The 19554-nt window shown below is 36.5% G+C and overlaps 1 protein-coding gene across 3 annotated transcripts in view; it reads right to left on the reverse strand.

Moving 5' to 3' along the window:
• Positions 1 to 567: 567 nt before the first annotated feature.
• Positions 568 to 19554, reverse strand: part of R3HCC1L (R3H domain and coiled-coil containing 1 like) — a 79651-nt gene continuing 60664 nt past the window's right edge. For all 3 annotated transcript variants that reach the window (XM_057736205.1, XM_057736207.1, XM_057736206.1), the window contains 5 exons: positions 15551 to 15726; positions 10481 to 10551; positions 9518 to 9613; positions 8867 to 9007; positions 568 to 1346 (listed from right to left, as the gene is read on the reverse strand). In XM_057736205.1, the coding sequence (XP_057592188.1) occupies positions 1279 to 1346; positions 8867 to 9007; positions 9518 to 9613; positions 10481 to 10551; positions 15551 to 15726 (552 nt within the window). In that variant the 3' untranslated portion in view covers positions 568 to 1278. The remainder of the gene's footprint in view (positions 1347 to 8866; positions 9008 to 9517; positions 9614 to 10480; positions 10552 to 15550; positions 15727 to 19554) is intronic.

A 19554-nucleotide genomic window follows, 5' to 3' on the forward strand; every position in this document is an offset into this window, starting at 1 on the left:
TTGAAAGCACAGTGAGACACTATTTCTTGCTACCTCAGCATCTTAAGCTCTAGCACTACGATTTCTTCAAAAACACTGAGAATGCAGATATGAGAAGGATAAAACCTGAGATGGCAGCTCTGACTTGTTCTGGTCTTTTAGGAAATCTCTCATTGCCCAGAGGTGTGTGTTTGACTCTGGCTGCTCTTCGCTATAATGGATGGTCTGGTGCGGCTTGCCAAACACCTCTGGCACAGGCAGAGAAGATCATACCAAGAACATGCTGTGTGCCAGACGCCCTCTGTAGGGTGCCAGATTGGACAGAAACGGCAAAAGGCAAGCAAGCGAGGTGGGATGTGCAAAGAGGACAAGAAGGGGAGAGGAACTGCCACATACCAATCCCAGGAGAGTATTTCTGTCATATACCCTGGGGCACAGAGATGATCAGCGGTCTACTCAGCGGGGTTCAATAGAACCAAGAGGTCCACCAAACCCACGCACAGCATTACAGGGGGTAGGAAAGGGGAGAGCTGCTCTTCAATTCCTTTACGGGAATGACGAAACTGACAAACAGCAGAGTGACGTGTGTCATAAAATGGGCTTTAATGTCCCTCTCTTACAATATGATAGTACTGCTGAAACTGGAACTGGCACGCAGCTCCCAAGACGGGCTTCCTCTGAGGAATGAAGCTGGCACACCCCTGGCTGCCGTGCAGCTGGAGCAGCCCCAGGCACTCAGCTCAGTACAAGCTCTGGAGTGCAAATACCTACAGTTCACTAACTCTGGGGTTCTGGAACCGGCGATGTGGATTCTGTGAATACCATGTACACCAGACACCGTTCCATCTCTCTGTACTAATGGCTCTCTCCCCTCTGCACCCCCACCCCATTGCTGTTCTCAGCGTTGTGAGGTACTAAGGAACATCCTGACTTTGCAGGGCCTAAATCTCCCATCGTCACAGGTTTGAATCCTCTGTTTTGCATTTGCTTAAAACATCTTGGAAGTGTGACTTGCCCTGTCCAGAGGACTCTTGGAAGTCACATCTTCCAAATTTCTTCCTAGCTGATGGCTTCCTTCCACATCCAACACAGTAAGGCGATTCCAAAGAACTGCATTTAGGAGTGAAGACAAACAGGAGTCTATCTTCTTCCTGTACCCAGTCAGCTCTTGTCTTGATCGCTTTATCTCTTTCTTTCATTAACATGCACATCTGCATGTACACAGAGCTCTGGAAAAATCCTCTGAAGACTGGAAATATTTTCTGAATTCCTGGAACTATCCCTTTCATTGAGTGATGTTCAAACTGCAGATTGGTCTCTCCCTTCCCAGATGTCTTCCCGTTGCTTGGCTTCCAATCGTTTTCTCTCTGTAAACAAGGGCAGTGTTAAAAAATGGTAGTATGGTCACATAGCCAGTGACTTTCCCTTAATCCGAAGTACAAGGCAAACTTTCATCATTAGACAGGTGAATTCCCTAGTTTTCTCTTACCTGATTCCAAGAGTTAATATTTTTAACTTTCCAAGTGCTTTGTAAGTGGAAACAATGTTTCCATTACTATATAATAAAAAGAGAAAGATCTGGGGCTAATAGAAATAAAAAGCATATGGAATAAGTCAGAACCGAGCAGGATCCAGATTCTTGTCTTGCTTATAATGTATTTACTTTAATTCTTTCTCAACTGTGTTAGCGCTTCAGTAAAATTGTCCATTAGTTCCAGGCTACTTACTGATCTATACAAATATTTCAGTAAGGATCAAGAATATGTTTCAATATTTTTCTCCTACTTTCTTGCTCAAATGGAAATAGTACCCACTGGGTTTTAGTCATATCTCTCTACTACAATCCTACAAAAAAAATATTTCACAGGAAAAGCAAATTTCTATATTTTCAGAGCACTTTCAGGAGCCAGAAATCTTCTGGAATACCTATTCCGACAAGGAAAAATGACCACATAATGGAGGGAAACTAAGAACTATTTCTAAAAACAAAAAAAGCATAAACCTGGGCAATCCATCTTCAAATTTTAACATAGGAACTTGGTTTCCATTTAACACTTTCACCAAGACCTGAGACAATAAAGACCATACATGGTTTGGTGACCCAAGCACTTCACTCGGTGCCACGATACCAGTTCTAATTTCATGGCTAGTCAGTCATTGATCTTGACACCATAAAATGTAGATGATCAAGCCTAAGTGCTTCCTTCCAAGGGCAATTATTTCAGATAAAGTCTGTAAAAGATTGTGCAAGTCATGAACCGGGGGGTTTTACAGAAGTCAAGATGAGTTGAGAGTAAATTCTTGCTATTTTGACATATCTTTCCTAATCAGCAGAATCCCTTACAAAATTCCTGTACTAGATTTGACTCAACTTTAAGGGCAAAGAACTTGATAAGGAAGCTGACTGGCACTTGGAAATGTGAGAAAGAGAAATTTGCTGCTATTTGGGCACCATCTTGTGGCATTATCTGAAAACAGCAGCAAAGTTACAAGAGGCTAAAAATGGGGGTAAGCAAATTCCAAAATGAAGACTGAGTGTCCTGTGACTCAGCTCTAAGCCAGGCTTAAATTGGGTTGGGATTCTCCAGGGAGATAGCACTAAGGATAACTGGCTTGCCTAAAGGATTCCGGGATTTCTTAGGAAGGTCAGCTGTGGTTCTGATTCTTACAAACAGGGAAAAGTTAGGAGAGGACGTAAAGGCAAAGGCAAGCTTGGACAAGAACAGTAAAATACTGATTCTGGGTTCAAAGAAAAAGTAGATAAATTAGAAATTAGAAAAGTGGAGAAATTAGAAAAGTGAATTATTAGAACTCAAATTCTTCAATAAACTCAGAAACTTAAACCAGAAAGGCAATATGGAAAGTTATAAGAAAAGAAATCCACGAGCAGCAGAAAGACAGAATGACTGGCCCATAATCCACAATTTCAAAACTGAAGTAGCACTGAAAAAAAAAAGTTTTGTTTTTTAAAAAGTTTGGGGTCAAAGCTCCTTTGGTGGTAAACATAACCTGACAGGACATGAGGCTGCTTATAGTTTTCATATGCCATTTAGTGTGAACAGTCATACACTCTGCTGCAGAGATATTAATGTTAATGTATTCAATTGTGGTGTTATGAAACATGTGCTAACACTGTATCTTTCTAAAATTGAAACAGTTTAGAATTCTGAAATATTTCCTACCCTAATGCTTTCTAACAAAAGACTGTAGATCTGTATTACCAAATATATGTAAATATAAGAGGAAATTCTGGTGGTGTGGTAAACCATATGATAAAATCAGCAAGAGTAGGGAGACAAACTGAGAAACACAAAGAAATAATGAAAATGCAAGGCTTAAATGTAGAAATATAGAACATGAACAGAATACAGAAATACAGGTTAGGATGAGACCTAAAAACATCTTCATTTTAAAGAAGAAATGGAAGCTTGGAGGCATTAAGTGACTTGCTTAAGATTACATAATCGGGAAAACCTGAAGCTGGAACCCAGGTCCTTAATTCTTAAATTAGCATACTTTCCACTATCCTGACACCTGAAGAAAGGATCTGAAAATATTTACACAGAAAAGGAAAAAATGTATTGTCAGAAAGATAAACATGTTGCCCCTTTATCAAAGAGAAAGAAAGTGGATAATAGCTGATAGACTGTATTAAAAAAGCTCCTATTAACTTTAACTCCACCATTGAAAAAAAGTAAGAGAAAGCCCAACAGCAGCCATGAGGGCAAGGAACTAAAGCATACAGTGTTACCATGAAGTGATTAACCTAGAGTACTCACAAGCTGCCCCTGAAGATGTCTATTTCTCAGTACAATAAATAAATTGGCAGAAATGATTATATTAAATGAGTTCTCACTGAGGGAACAGAAAGTGCTAAAGATGAAAAAGGGGCCAATATGGTGTCATGTTTAAAAAAAAAAAAAGAAAAGGGATGGAAATTTAAACCTTCAAACTTTACTCCTACACCTAAGAAAATAAGAAAAATCATCACAAAACCCACCTGCAGCCACCTACAGAGCAATAACCAACATGAAGACTTCAAGTACAAGTCTGGTCAAACTAACTGCCTTCTTTTATGGATTGACAGACCTGGTAGATCAAGGAGAGGTAATATAAATAACCTCTTCATTTTAGCAAGTTTTAGATTTTAGGCTTACAAAGTATGTATATAATCATTAATGTACTGAGAAAAAATAGAGTCTGGCTCACATAAATGTTAAGGGAGCATTTAACTCCAGAGGGTAGAATAATTATCAATGTACTAAGTATAACACGTGCTATTTACTTAGCAATAATTGGTGAAGTGGTCAGTCAGTCCATAAACATTTTCATCTCTGATATAGGCCAGAGATACAAGTTTATTAAACAGCAGGTGACACCAAAAATTTGGGTAAATACTGTATCCCACAGAAAAAGATCAGACTAAAATGAAAGGAAATGTAGTTAGAAATTAAGGGAACTTCACTTCATGGGAGAAGAGACACCAAGAAAATGCCATGAGACCTAGATTATGAGTCAGCAATGCAGCACTGTCCTTGACAGCAGAATAATGGAATTCCTAAAAGGGACTTCAGAAAGCAGCAATTGTGATTAAATTTTTATTACAGTTGACTAAGTATCCTTTAGAGATGATTTTACTTTTAAGGTCTTAGTGATTTCATTAATCAAATTAGGGGATCAAATTATTGTTTACTTACTCTGCCTCTCAGGCCTTATGACCCAAAAGATGGCCTTTTAGAACCAGTCAATTAATCATCTACCCAAGAGTAAAATGGAACAAAGTTATGAAATAAAATTATGGCAGGCTTTGAAGATGAGAGCAGCTTATTCTGAGAACTTTGATTCCAACTTTAGGTGGGAATCAAGTGTTCTGATAAGTGGAACATGGGGAAATTTTACATGTATTCCTGAGTTTGGTCTTTAAAATGTGGTTTTATCATTTAGTGTGAATCCTTAGTTTAAAACGTGATTCAGTCAAATATGAGTACTCAAGGATGGTCTATGCTTTCATTTCCCGCTCTTAGTATAGTTCTGCTCTGTCATGCATTCTGCTAGACTAAAAGATCTGTTCCTGACATTCAAAGACTTATGAACTAAAGCCCTTATCTTCCAGATATACAAAATATGATTTGCTTAAAATGATTTGGGTACTTCCTTTTTCTCAGTTCTTCCCAGAGTAGCTTTACTTTCTTAATGTCCTTTTTGAGGGTTAAGACAAAGACTTCTCAATAAAAGGATAAGAAGACCAAAGTAGGGTAGAGAAAGTTATCAGGAAAGTATTTATACCTCAAAACCCCAAATTCCAAATTCATTAATTAGAAGGGTTCCATATGCAGTGCTCGACTCTGGTTTTATAAAGAAAATCATGGAGGACTTGAAAGAGTTCGGAGTAAAATCATAAGTGAAATAAGACTTATGAAGAAAAATTAAAGTAATAAATGTCATTCATGTATTCAATGAATATGCACACTGAGCATCTCTTCATGAACTAGGCACTGTGCCAGACAGCAGAACTCCTGAAATGGGAAAAAGAAAGGGTAGGAGATTATACCATAGTATTATTAATAAAAGTACCTATATCAGGATGGCACACAGATTTCAATTTCTATGTTAATTCTGATCTACTGGCAACTGTCAAGTCAAAACTCACCAAGAAAGAGTGTCATGACTGATTAGCACTGTCTGTCATGGGTAATGAATGGGAAGCAACAGTACACAGTACATAGTTGTCATTACTGGCCTGTATTATTATAATAAACACTAATTTCCCAAGAGTCACATGAATAACAGTATTCTAAACACATAAAGCAGCTTTCTAACCATTTTTATACATGTTAACTTATGTTGCTCAAAAAATTCTCCATGGTTAGGTAAATCAGGCATTGCTTTCACTGTGTTGGAAAACGGGGGCACAGAGAGGTATAAAAGCCTTGCCCATGGCCACATAGCTAGTTAATGGAAAAACTCTATTATAGTCCAGATCCTCTCATTCCTAAATGATCTGCCCTGATCTTTATAGTTAAAGGCTGTTAGAACAGAATGGTGTCCAGATGTTCCTGATTTCTACTAAATAAAAAAGAAGAAACTGTTTTAAACTATTGTACAGATTTAAGTTAGACCTAGGGAAGAATTTCCTAATAGTAAAAGTTCTAACCATTGGAACAGATAACTAAAAAGAAGTCTGTCGTGTTTTAGTTTCTGAAGACCTTAAAATTTTTTAATTTTTTTTTTCTGGGAAAAAAAAATGTTAGTCACCTCAAAACTCCTTCAAAAAGGATTACAGTATTGTAGAGGGGACATGGGTTTTAATTAGAGAAGCCTAGGTTCAAATGCCTCCTCTGAATTTACCAGCTGGGAGACCTTAGGCCAGTTACTTCACCTCTCTGGGCCAGCTCTAAACTGGAGATAATATTATCCCCACCTAGAGTTATCTAATAGGTCATATTGCCAGGAATTTCCTTCTAATCCTTTTAACTGCAAAAATCTTTTCATGGCTTTTAATCTTAAAATCTTCAGAACTGAAGAGAGAAGAGAAACAACTATTTAAAATATCAGGTTCATATTTTCTTTCTTACTCAAGGCAGATATCCCCACCAGACTGCAAGTCTTAAGGAGAGGAAAAAAATCTTGCCATTTCTCTAACTTTCCTAAGGAGCACAATACTTTGTGCTCAGTGCTCAGGTATTCAGTGAATGCCAAACGTAGTTGATAGAGTATCAGAGGCAATGTAAAATAAAGACTAATGACAAGAAAAAAATATGCACTGAAATCTGTGCTGGACTCACCATAAAATGATATTGCTACTATTACTAAAAACAGCAGCAGCTAAAATTTATCACACACTTATTACAGGCCTAGAGAAACAGGAGGGAGAGCGCTCCTATGGGTTCTGAAGATGATGAAGTACCTTTTGTGGACTCTCTCACTTAATTTCCATTTTATGGATGAGGAAACAGAGGCCTCTAGAGGGTAAGTAATTTGACCAAGGTGACATAGCCAGTAAAATGACAGAGCTTAGATATAGCCCCAGGTAGTCTGACTCCAGAGTCTATAATGTTATTTCCTATACTGTACTGACCCCTTTCCCTCCAGTGGAAGAAGACCTGGAACAAAAGTATCTGTTCTGTTTAACGCGTAAACAGTCCTTTTAATTTCCAAAGAAAAAAATCTTTAAGTGCCAAGTCTTGGGCTCCATGCAGGCAATTACAAGAGTATATGCTCAATGCATTAAGAAGCCAGAAAGCTATATCAGGAATTTTCCATACGCATTTTCTCAGACATAAAAATGGGAGAGTTCTGAGACACACTAAAGGAAGAGTCGTCTATAACTGGTATAGCTTCAGCACCAATGGAAAGGAGAAATTTATCACAGTGGGTCTCTATTCACAACTAAAGGCCTTCTTTAAAAAAGTAACAGGGTACCCACTTAGCCAACAGCCTCATTTTTAATTGCATCACTAAAATATCCTTTGTATAGCTGGGCATTTAAAACAAATTCAAGTGGAGCTGTTATGCTGATGTGCCTACAGGGAAATAGAGGGGGATACTCAGGTGATATCCATACAAAACTACTGTTGCAGTACACTCATAGGGAAGCAGGATACATTGCAAAAAGCATCACATCTCCTTTTATAGATGCCATTGTTATTACCCTCTACTGATTTTCTGAGATAACTGTGGTTATCACAGAGAAATCTTTTTCCTCAGAGATAACCAATTAATAAAAGGTTAAGGACACTGCACATTCTACTTTAATCTAGTTCTGACAGTGCCATATATAAAAACCAGAGGAATCCTCCCCTGTTTCTATAGTCTGTAGGAAGCCTTTGAGTCAAGAATGCATGGGAAAAATCAAAAGTGCCTCATTATAATCATTAAGGTTTCAAAAGTTAGTTGGGTTCAACTCTGAAACTCTAGCACCTGCCATGACACACTCTGTCACTGGTTATCTGGCCAGTGCAGCTGAAAGCCTGCAAGCTGCCTGCTATCACCAAAGCAGAGTGGACAGGAAGTATTAATGGCCTTGTTAGACCAGCAATAAACAAGGAGTTTGAAACTTCAATTCATTTAATGGAAAAATGAAGTTACTTTTCGGTAAGTGGAATTTTCAGAATAAATTGCCTTCACAGATTCCACAGATCGTGGGCGAAAGGCAATCGGACTGTCTAAAGCCTGAAGGTTGATAAAAAGTACTTAAGTGTAAACCAGAGTCCCAGGCCTTTACATACAAGTCAACAGCCAATAAAGAGGAGAGAGATATTTAACCTCAAGTACAAACTATAGGGAAAGAAAAACCCTGCTTGTGGATCAGCTGAAATATTTTCTGAGAACTCTTAAGTACTGGAAGATAATCAGAAGATTAGGTTAACCTAGATGTGCTCTAATGGAGCCACTCAGGACTGTCCTTAAAGAAAAAAATTACCTCCTACAGTTAGTACCATCCATGTCAGTTGCTGGCTTTTTCTTAACTTGTCTTCTATCTAAGATCTAAACCATTTGATAATATCAAGGCAATCATGGCCCAGTAAAAACACAGCAAATAATGTTTTATGCCTGGGAGACTATTATGTCTTCATAGGAAAATTTTTCTGAGAGTCTGGAGCAAGAACTATGGAAATAGCCATGGACGAGCTAAAAAGACTGAACTATCTCTTGGAAAAGCAATAGTAGGAACATGGAGTAGGATGCCTTGGTGTGTGGAACAGGCAGACGAATTCTAAAATGTCTTCCTCCTAAATATAAAGCATGAAAACAACTTCAATATATGTGGGAGGCTTCCAGGAAATGGAAATGACAAAAGGGAATGGGCTTCGTTCTTTTTTTCTAACACCTGCCTTATAATGAGCTCTAAAGGGACTAAAGAAGAACGCCATCAACTTCAACTCACCTCGGGCTTCTTGCAGTTTCTTAAGTTCTGCTTCCCTTTCCGTTTTGCTCTGCTTACTTCGAACCCCAAGGGCACCGATGACTAACCTTCTGGCTAGGGCTGCTGAAGTCTCAGGACGCTCCTTTGCTGGCTGGAGAAACTCTGAATGGAGGAGAGGGAGGGAGTATGAGGGACTAAGGAAGAGAAAGCACTCTAGCTCCAAGTGATTTAACTCAGTAATTAACACACAAAATAGACTAACAAGGGCTGCATCAGCAGTAATTAACACAAGCCTGACCAATGAAGATCAGAGGAAATCAACACTGCAAAGCACAAACAACCCTGCCTCCATTATCTGTGTTAACACAATTTCTTACAGTGACTCTATCAAACAGCTAAACCCAGAGGGAAACTAGATAAGGATGTCATCAGAAAATGGCTGCGGCACTGCTTGCAGTTAGTATTAGTGTCTCTCACTCTCTCCAAGTGGCTACTCCAATGTTATATTTCCAACATAGCCTTTCCTCTTTTCTTTTTTCCTTAAAAAAAAAAATTTCCTTTAACACTAAAAATAAAAGTGATATGTCTTTAGAGCTCTGGATGCTATACAGGGGTATAAAAAACAGTAACACTACTATCAACAAGAAAAAGCTCCTGAGATTATAGACTTACCAGCATAAGCTCTAGCTTTAGCCTTGGCTGCTCTTGTGGCCTGTGACAAGGGCCGGATCTTCACCATGGTATGTTTACTACCCAGAGCATCACGAGCTATAAAGAGAATAAATATAAAGAAATTGAAGACATGAAGAAAAGTGAAGCAAAAAAAAAAAAAAAAGCTAGTTCTTAGAAAGTATTTCCTAGATGTTATGCTTTGTTTTTCATCATGAGCAAAAGAAATGGTAAGTTCCAGAAAATCCGTAAGGAACAACTTGGCAGTTATTATTTTAGAACAGGGATCAGTAAACTATGGCTTTGTGACCAAATCCAGCCAACCACCTACTTTGTAAAGTTTTACTGAAACAGAGCCATGATCTTTCGTTTGCATATTGTCTAGGGATGCCTTCTTGCTACAAAAGCAGATTTAAGTAGTGACAGAAACCTTATATCCTAAAATATCTACTATCTGGCTCTTTACAGAATAAGTTTGCAGACCCCTATTTTAGGTGATTCAGGCAGGAATCAACAGCTCTAATTTCTTCGAGGCCAATTATATAAGTGAAAAGGCCAAATCATACATTTTAGGAAGTAGGTATTACAAATGCTCACTGGACAGGTTAAAAAGCTACCGCAGATTCATCTGTCAGGGCCGGGGGTGGGGCGGAGAATCATTAAATATTTTAAGATTTAGTCATAATGGCTTCTTAAATCTCTACCTATAATCTGTTTATGCACTATCATAACTGACAGTTATGCAGCAAATAACCTTGGAAGGAGCTAACTCTCCAAATACCACTGGATTAGAGTAAAAAAGGGACAAGGGGAGCATATGGGTACCTAAGTAACATGCCTCAAAAACCTATACCTGCCAGATATCTATAATGATTGAATAAAATGCCAGGTGGCTGGAAAAGCAAATAAGGACAAGTAGTAAGAGAAAATGGACAACAAGTATACTGAAATCCATTGGGTGAATACCTGTAATTGGACTGGAGAATATTCCTAGGGCATGTGTATCATCCACCCATTTAATATCAAATCCTTTCTTTCTGCAACAAAAGAACAGAATTTTATTCCTTAAAATAAAATTTACTTTTAAAAAACATCTTTCAAATAAAGTCCCATAAAGCATTTCACAATGAGATACAAACACTCAAAAAGCACACAGGTGGAATAGGGATAATGACCCACAAAACGGCTTGGAGGACAGAAGAAGCCACTGAATTTTAAAAGCAATAATACCATCATAAAGAACTACTTGGGAGTATTTTATGTTGTCAGCCATTTTATAGACATCAACTAATTAATCCTCACATGTTCCCTGGGGAGGTAAAGTATTTATCACACTATTTACAAGAGATGTTCTTAGGGACTGGAACAAGAGGTGGAACGAGGAAGCATAGGAGGGGTAGAAGAATATTAGAGGAGGACGTAGGCAGGGAAGGTCACCTGGACTTAATGTAAATGTAGGCTCAAGGACAGAGACAAGAGACAGAGAGGAAGAGGGAGACAGGTCATTCAAAGCAAAATAATTTATTAATCAAAAAAGGGAGAAAAGGGACAACTATAATCAGAGGGGCTGACCTATTCTTTCTTTCCAGTTGTATAAGTGAAGAAAGGCAAACTCAGGTTCTGCCACCGTGAGACCATGCACAGGTTTAATCTCTCTGTAAGCTAGGTCTGCTCATCTGTAGAAATGGCTATAGTTCCTTCCTAAAAGAGTTGCTGTGAAAATGGAAATGAGATCATCCATGACAAGGCAAAGGGTATTAAGTATTGAGCACTTAGTGAACATCTAATAAATGAATGGTGCCCATTATTTTTCATTATTAATAGAAATATTCATAAGGAAGATGATTCCAATATTGATGAAGATGTGATTAAAATACGAAGTTGACTCTGGTGTTTGACTCACAGGCATTATTATAGGCTTTTGCACCATGACCTTTTTTTTATAAGGCACTACAAAGAAAAAAAAAAGATAGCTGCTAAAATATCTTCCCTCTTTAACATCAGTCAAAAAATTTCCTTTGAAGGAAAAAGGAATAAAGAGGCTTTGAAGGTTAGTTAGACAATTTCCTGAATGTAAAGGTAAGTTTGACCATGGCATAAAATGACCACAGCAGTTGAAGACTATAAGAAAGTTCAAGAGTAGAAGTCTATATTATAAGATAGTTGACAAAGGCAGAAAAAACTAGATGGGCTCTAGAGGGCCTTTTAGACTTCAGAATTTCATAACCCTTTAAAATGCTTCTCCCCTTTTGAGAACGTTTTTGGGTTTCATAGAAAAATAATCTTGCAGGTAAGACTGGGAACAAACAAAGCAAAGGGAAGTTAATAATTCTTAAGAATTAATTAATCTTCAGGAAATTCCAGGCATCAACAAAATTAATCCTTCATTTAAAAAAAATAAAACAACAAAAAACAACAAAAACAAAAAAAAAGGTAACAAATAATTGTTGGTGAGGATGTGGAAAAAATAGAACCTTCATGCACTGTTGGTAGGAATGTAAATTGGTGCAGACACTATGGAAACAGTATGAATGTTCCTCAAAACTTAAAAATACTACCATATGATCCAGCAATTCTACTTCTGGATATTTATCCAAAGAAAATGAAAATACTAATTTGAAAAGACACATGCACGCCCTCCTCTCCCTTGCCCCAACCATGTTCATTACAGCATTATTTACAACAGCCATGATATGGAAACAACCTAAGTTTCCATTTGTGGATGAATAAATAAAGATGATGTGGTATACAAAAAATTAAAAAATAAAATAAAAATAAAAATCATCATTATTAGTGACAACCTAAGGTAGTTCTAATTGTGGATTTAATCTCTTTGACTGCTTTTTAAAAGCTATTATGCACTTTATCTGGAACAGACCCTGATACTGGGTCTTAACATAACTGAAATGAATTAGACTGACTGACTTACACTGTATGTTTAGAGTAAGAGCTAAGGCAGAGAGTGTTAACTGTCCTCCAGTATCCGGTCACTCCTCCTTTTAGTTATGTAACTGCAAAGCACCGCCCCTGTCCCTCAACCAACAAAATTTAAGTGAGATAACTGGCTGCTAGTTTTGCCTGTTCCAGAACTTTATAGAAAAATAGCATGCTTATTTTTGTATATTAAGTTTCAATGAATACAGCCATGCTCATTTGTTTACCTGTCTATGGCTTTTGTGCAATGATAGCAGAGTTGCCTAAAATACTTACTATCTGACACTTAAGGAAAAGTTGGGAGCTATACCCTAATTCAAGATGTACATGAATTGAATTTTAACTTTAAATGTGTATATCAGACAATAGACCTGGTTTATTGTTAATATCAGGATTGGAGCATTAAAAGTATAATCCCTTCTTGTTCATGACTTTATTCCAGACCCTGAAAATCTTTTTCTTAATAACTTACTTTCAGGATTATTTCTTTATTCCCAAAGCTTATTTTCTCTTATAAGCTAAAGACACAGAGGTGTACTTCTGACTCTTTTACCTTCTCATACATACGTATGAATTATATACATATATAAGAGGTAGTGCAATTATTCTCAAACCCACTTGTCAGTTTCAATTTATATTTTCACTACATAATTTAATTTATTAAATAAAATTAAAACAATGAAATATGAATGTGGAAAAGAAAAGTTGTTGTGTCTATAAAAACTTAACTGAATGCTTTGGAAGACTAGAGAAAGATGAAGTCACTAAAAAAACCCAAACAACTATTATTGATTATGTTTGGGCAAAAGAGTGTAAAAAAAAAAGAGAGACAGAGGGAATTCCCTGGTTGTCCAGTGGTTAGCACTCAGCACTTTCACTGCTATGGCCTGGGTTCAATCCCTGGTTGGGGAACTAAGACCTTGCAAGCCACATGGCACAGCCAAAAAAAATTCTTTAGAGAGAAAGAGAGAGAGAGAGAGAGGGAACATTTTAACCTCTAAGGAATCTGCACTCAGGTGACTCTGAAGGGACATTAAAGTTCTTGTTGGAAGTCATAGGTGATAATCAGGGTGACACATAAGAACTCTTCTATCCAAAAAAAAAAAAAAAAAAACCTCTTCTATTAACAAATTAGTAACTTAAAAAATAAAAGGCCATGGCACCACATCAAAGACTGACAAGTAAATGGACATTTATGTGTACTGTTAAAATAAACTGGTTGAGACATATAACAATCATTTTTGATCATTTTCTACTTGACTATTTCTATCTCAGTGGTCAGAATAACCTCAAATCAATACTTTAATTTACAGTTCTTTTGGACTGTTAGGGCCGTTAGAGCCTGGCAGAAGAAAACATATCCTCTCAGGAGATATCCTCTTCTTTTATTGTAGGGCTCATTTCCCATAAATAAAATTCCAAAGGAAATGGTCAGCTGTACAGTTTAAAAAAAAATAACTAAACCTCCAAAAAAAGTTAAGGTACTATGAGTGAGAATTTGCAGAAACAGAATTAAAAGGACTTCAGGTAAAGGAATTACCAGATATAGACTATAGAAGGTCTATGGCTCAATATACTTAAAGACATTTTTTAAATCTTGAAAATATTTGGAGAAAAAAAAGAAACTAATGACCATGCAGATTTGAAAAATAGAGAACTTTGAAAAATGAGAAAAATAAAGTGCAATTTAAAAATTCAATGGACAGACTTAACAGCAAATTAAACACAGCTGAAAAAATCAGAAGTTGGAAAGTAGAGCTAAAGAATTACTCAGCATGTAATGGAGACAAAGAAATGGAAAATATTAAAGAGACAACATAAGGATTAAGTGAGAAGGTCTAATCCACTTTTAACTGGCATCTTAGAGAATATAAAAGAGACTAGTACAGAGGCAATATTTGAAGAGATAATGTCTAGTGTTCTCCAAAACCAATGAAAAATACTTATTCACTGATTTAGGAAGCCCAAATAATCTCAATAACAACAACAACAACAAAAGAAACACAAAGCCATATCATACTGAAAATGCACAATACCAAAGACAAAGAGAAAACATTAAGAATATCCAAAGAGAAAAGACAGATTACACTCAGAAGCAATAGTTAAGACTTTCAACTGCCTCCTCATCCTATACTAAGAAAGCCAGGAGAAAATAGAATAAAATCTTCAAGTTTCTGAGAAAAGTAACTGCCAACCTAGGATTCTATACCCAGCAAAAATGTCTTTCGAGAATGAAGTTGAAATAAAGCCATTAAGAAACAACAACAACAAAGACAACAAAACCCAACTGAGTGTGTTACTAGCAGACTGTTACTAAATTAAATGCTAAAGAACATGTTCCATGCAGGAGGAAGAAGAATTCAGGTGAAAAATATGAAATGCAAGAAGATATAAATGAAGAATACAGAAAGTGGATGAATCTGAATACTGATTATACAAAACACTAACGTAACATCAAATGGAGTTTAAAAAGAAAAAAATTACAAAGATTCAAAATACTAAATCACAATAGCATATTAGCTGGAGGTTGGGGAGATGTTGGAATGGAATTGGGGAATGGAGTTTAAAATCCTTAGAATGTTTGGAAAGAGTGTAAAAACATTAACTTTAGCCATTGATAAATTAAGCATGCATTTTATAATTTCTGAAGTAACCACCACATAATAGAAGCAGTATCATTTCCCAAAAATATGGAATGAGAAAAAATACCTCATTAATCCAAAAGAAGGCAAGATAGAAGAGAAAAATATGGGACAGGTAAACACACACAAAAAGATGGCAGGCATACATCCAAATATATCAATAATTACAATAAATATAAATGAACTAAATGTACCATGAAGACAGATTCCAAAGTCATTACTGATGATATTCTTCTTAAATGCTAAAATGGGGTCTAAAAAGACTATTTAGCATTTTTTAAAGGAACTCAGAAGAGCAGTTCGATACAGATTTCTAATGGGCTAGGAAAAGACAACAAACAAACTTGATGCTAAAGTAAATGAAGGAATAGGAAAACAAAAGAGATGATCTTTCAGAAGACATTTTAAGAAAACTTCATTCCACCTTCCCTAACATCTCCAATCATTTGCAAATACGTACTGATAAGTGCAGAAAATCCGTAGGAGATCTTCAGTACGAAATTCTTGGGGGAAGTCATAAATTTCAATGACATGTGGGAATTCACAATCACTGAGGTCAATATCAGGAACTTCGTGGTTGTAATAATCAAATCTCGGTTCTTGGATGCTTTCTCTGTCCTTCATGTTCCCTGATAACTAGAAAGGAGGAAGCATATATGTGACTGCTATATCAAGCCAGAGCATTATAAATTCTCCTCCCATATATAAACAATCCTCCTCTTTGTCTCCATGTTTCTACTCCTTAACCTTTATCATTTGTCTCTGTTCACGAACACAACCATGACTGGGGTCTATCACCCAGCTTATATTATACATGTGGAATACTTGAAAAGGTGCTGAAATTCCAGCAAAGGCAGGCAGTGAATGAAACTTAACTTGCATCTATCAACTGGTTTGTGAGAAAATGTAGAATGATTAATGTGGTGAGTTACAAATGACACATAGAAAATGAATTTCAGAAAATAGCTGAGGACATGAATTAACAACATTTGTTTTATTTGAGCTTATTGATCAGACCCATAGTTTCTTTTCCGAAAGTGAACAAAAACAAAATTTTTACGAATGAAAACACTTTGTTAGTCTACCTTTTATTGACAGTAGCTTACAAAGAAATTTGTTATGACAAATGTAAGCGGCACAAGTAATTATATTTAAGTTCCCTAACATGAGAGCTATCTAAAGGAATTTCCACACAGCAGGTTAATAAAGGAATCAACGGTAATGAAAAATACTTATAATTCTTCTATTCTACGAAAAAAACTGAAGGCTGTTAACTATTTCACACTGGAAGCAGGAGAATGGAAAGGGAAAAATGGAAAGTGGCAGCAAAGCCATGACAGTCATTTTGTCATTCACCTAGAGGCTAGTACTGGCCACCAGAGCCTTCAGACTCATAAGTGTGTTCTCTGTTAATAAAAAGTCCACCTAGAGCCCTTCAAGCTTTCTTTCTTTCATACTGTGCCTCTTTTCCCATCAAATAAGAAAATGAGAACTTGCAACGCCAAGGGTGTATCTCCTTTCCTTGGAGAAGTGAAAAATGGATTTAAGAATTTTATTCAGGAGGGAGGGAAGGAGGAAGGTGATTTAGGTAAAATCAACAAAAAAGCTTATTTATTGCTATGCCTCTAGTTCCTTTTCTCCACTCAGCTTCAGTTTTACATCTAAAAAAATGTGAATAATAGTAGTACCAACGCCTTATAGATAGGTGTGCAGATTAAATGAGATGATGCAATAAGTGCTTAGCACACAAACTGGCACCTAAGTAAGTATTCGATGAATTCAACCCAATTAAAACCAATTTAACTTGGTGCTGAATCTATTATAGGCCAAGCACCATGTTATTTCTACCCTGCTTATGATGTAAAAAGCAGGAAGAGAATATTCCTCACACTGTAACAATGAGAAAAGACAAACTGATCTATAAAATCATGACTTTTCTTGAGTTTACCATAGCTGAGTGTGCAACACTTGGGTATGCAAGGAAACTGAAATCCACAGGATATGTCCCTCCAAAGAGAAAGAGAATATGTAAACTGTTTTGCCTCTGGGAAGAAGTGGCCACCACACAAGTGGGCAAGAAGATATCAGCTAAATGTTTAACAAATTCTTAAAAGCCTAGAGTGGACTGCTGTATCAGTTTAGAATAACTCAGAGCCCCAGAAAGGAGAGAAGTCTGCAATTACTTGCAAGTCCATCGTTATGCCAGTGTTACACTATCTTGATTACTATTGTTTTATAAGTTCTGAAATCAAGAAGTTGAGTCTTCCTACTTTGTTCTTCTTTTTCAAAATCATTTTGGCTATTCTGAGTCCCCTGCATTTCCATATGAATTTTAGGATCAGTTTGTCAATTTCTGCAAAAAATAAAGGACAGCTAAGGCTGAGCTGGATGTGTTAATCAATTTGGGTAGTATCTTAAGAATATTAAAGAAGATAAATATGGATGTTTATTTAGGTCTTCTTTAATTTCTTCCAAAAATATTTTGTAGTTTTCAGAGTACAAGTTTTATACTTCTTTTGTTGAATTTATTTCTAACTTTTTTATGTTACTGTAATTGGAACTATTTTCTTCATTCATTTTTGAATTTCTGGCATTTTTGAGTTACTCTGCAAAAAACCAAACCAAACAAACCACTGCATGTCTATGCATTTATAAATTGGGGCTAAATAATGCACTGTGAGAGGTAAACAATGCATAATTACAAATACCTTGCGACTATAAGAACTGATTATAAAGAGGAAAAAAGAGAGGCAGGATAGTCTAGCAACAAAATTTGGTTATGGTCCTTTGCCTGGTCAGCAAATTTGAATTTGTATACTTATATCCCATTTCTGAGGTAACTTAAGCATTTCAGCTTCTGGAACTAATTCAATGCAAAGCGTAAATAACAGCAAAACACACAATTCTTACTCTACATTTCATGGAAAAATAAATATAAAGCCTACAAGTAACATACTCCTGACTAGTTTTTCCTATGACACTCAAGACTCCACTATTGTCAGGGATTCCTAACTTTTCTTAAGAGGAGAAGAACTTTACTTCATTCTCCCATGGTACTGATATTATCGAAATCAGCTTACATGTCTACTGGCAACACATTTTTTGTGGAGGTATGCTGGCAGGTAGCAGGCCATACTGTTAATGGTGTTTTCTCCTGAGAATTTCGACAAAACATTCAAAGGGGCCTTGACAGGATAAAGTAGAGAGGAATACGTGGCACAGAAAGGAGAAACAACTAAGAGAGGACCATACAGTATAAAGTGACAATAAGAACATGATTGTGAGAAGGTAGTAGGGGGCAGGGTAAAGACCACTGTCAGAGAGGGATTAGACACAGTAATATAAATCTATTTCAGGAGAGGCCCTAGGATTTGATGCAATGACTTTTTTGTAGTAGACCTGTACTGTCCAATACAGTAGTTACCAGCCACATGTGGCTACTGAGTACTTGAAATGTGGCTAGTTGGAATTGAGATGTGTTTTATGTATAAAATACACATTGAATTTCAAACACAATACAAAAAATAAAATACCTCATTAATAATTCCTTATATTGATTACATGCTGAAATGATATTTTGGAACTTCACCTGCTTATTTTTACTTTTTTTAATGTGGCTCATAGAAATTTTAAATTATACACATGGCTCACATTTGTAGTTTGCATCATATTTCTATTGTAGACAATTGAAACATTTACTGTTGAGTCACATGTATTGAGACAATACTTGCCACAACTGTCAATGTGAAACCTTCATATTTTAAGACCAACCTTCATATATTTTTCCTTCATACAGCTAATTAAATTGATAATCCTAGATTATCTGGGTGGGCCCAATATAATCACAAGGGTCCTTAAAAAGCAGAATTGTTTCAGAGGCAGAAGAGTCAGTGTGTCAGAGTGAGGCAATATGAGAAAGACCTGACTGACCATAGCTGGCTTTGAAGACAGAAAGGGGCCACAAGCCAAGGAATGTGGGCAGCATCTAAGAGAAGCTGAAAAAGGTAAGAAAATGGATTTTCCCCTAGAATCTTCAGAAAGGAACACAATCCTGCCAATAACCTGATATTAATCTAGTGAGAGCCATTTTGGACTTCTGACTTCCAGAACTGTAAGACCATAAATTTGTGTTGTTTTAAGACACTAGTCTGTGGTAATTTATTATATCAGTAACAGTGTACTAATATATATACTACTTTTCTAGCTTTATGACATGCAATCCCTTAAAATATGCTACATCCCAACAAAAGAGTAATACTATGCCTAAATGCATCTTGCTTCTTCCTGCCTATTGCTTTGATCACATTATTTTTGGTCACATGTATAATCTGATTCTTCCTCTATACTTGTATAGCATTTACCTCACCTGCGCTACTTTTACAGTACTCACTGCATAACACCTTACATTAATTAGACCTGTCTCCTCCTCCAACCTTAACCTGACCACCTAATCACCTATTCAAC

The sequence above is a fragment of the Hippopotamus amphibius genome, chromosome 5 (genome assembly GCF_030028045.1).
Source record: "Hippopotamus amphibius kiboko isolate mHipAmp2 chromosome 5, mHipAmp2.hap2, whole genome shotgun sequence".
Lineage (NCBI taxonomy): Eukaryota > Metazoa > Chordata > Mammalia > Artiodactyla > Hippopotamidae > Hippopotamus > Hippopotamus amphibius.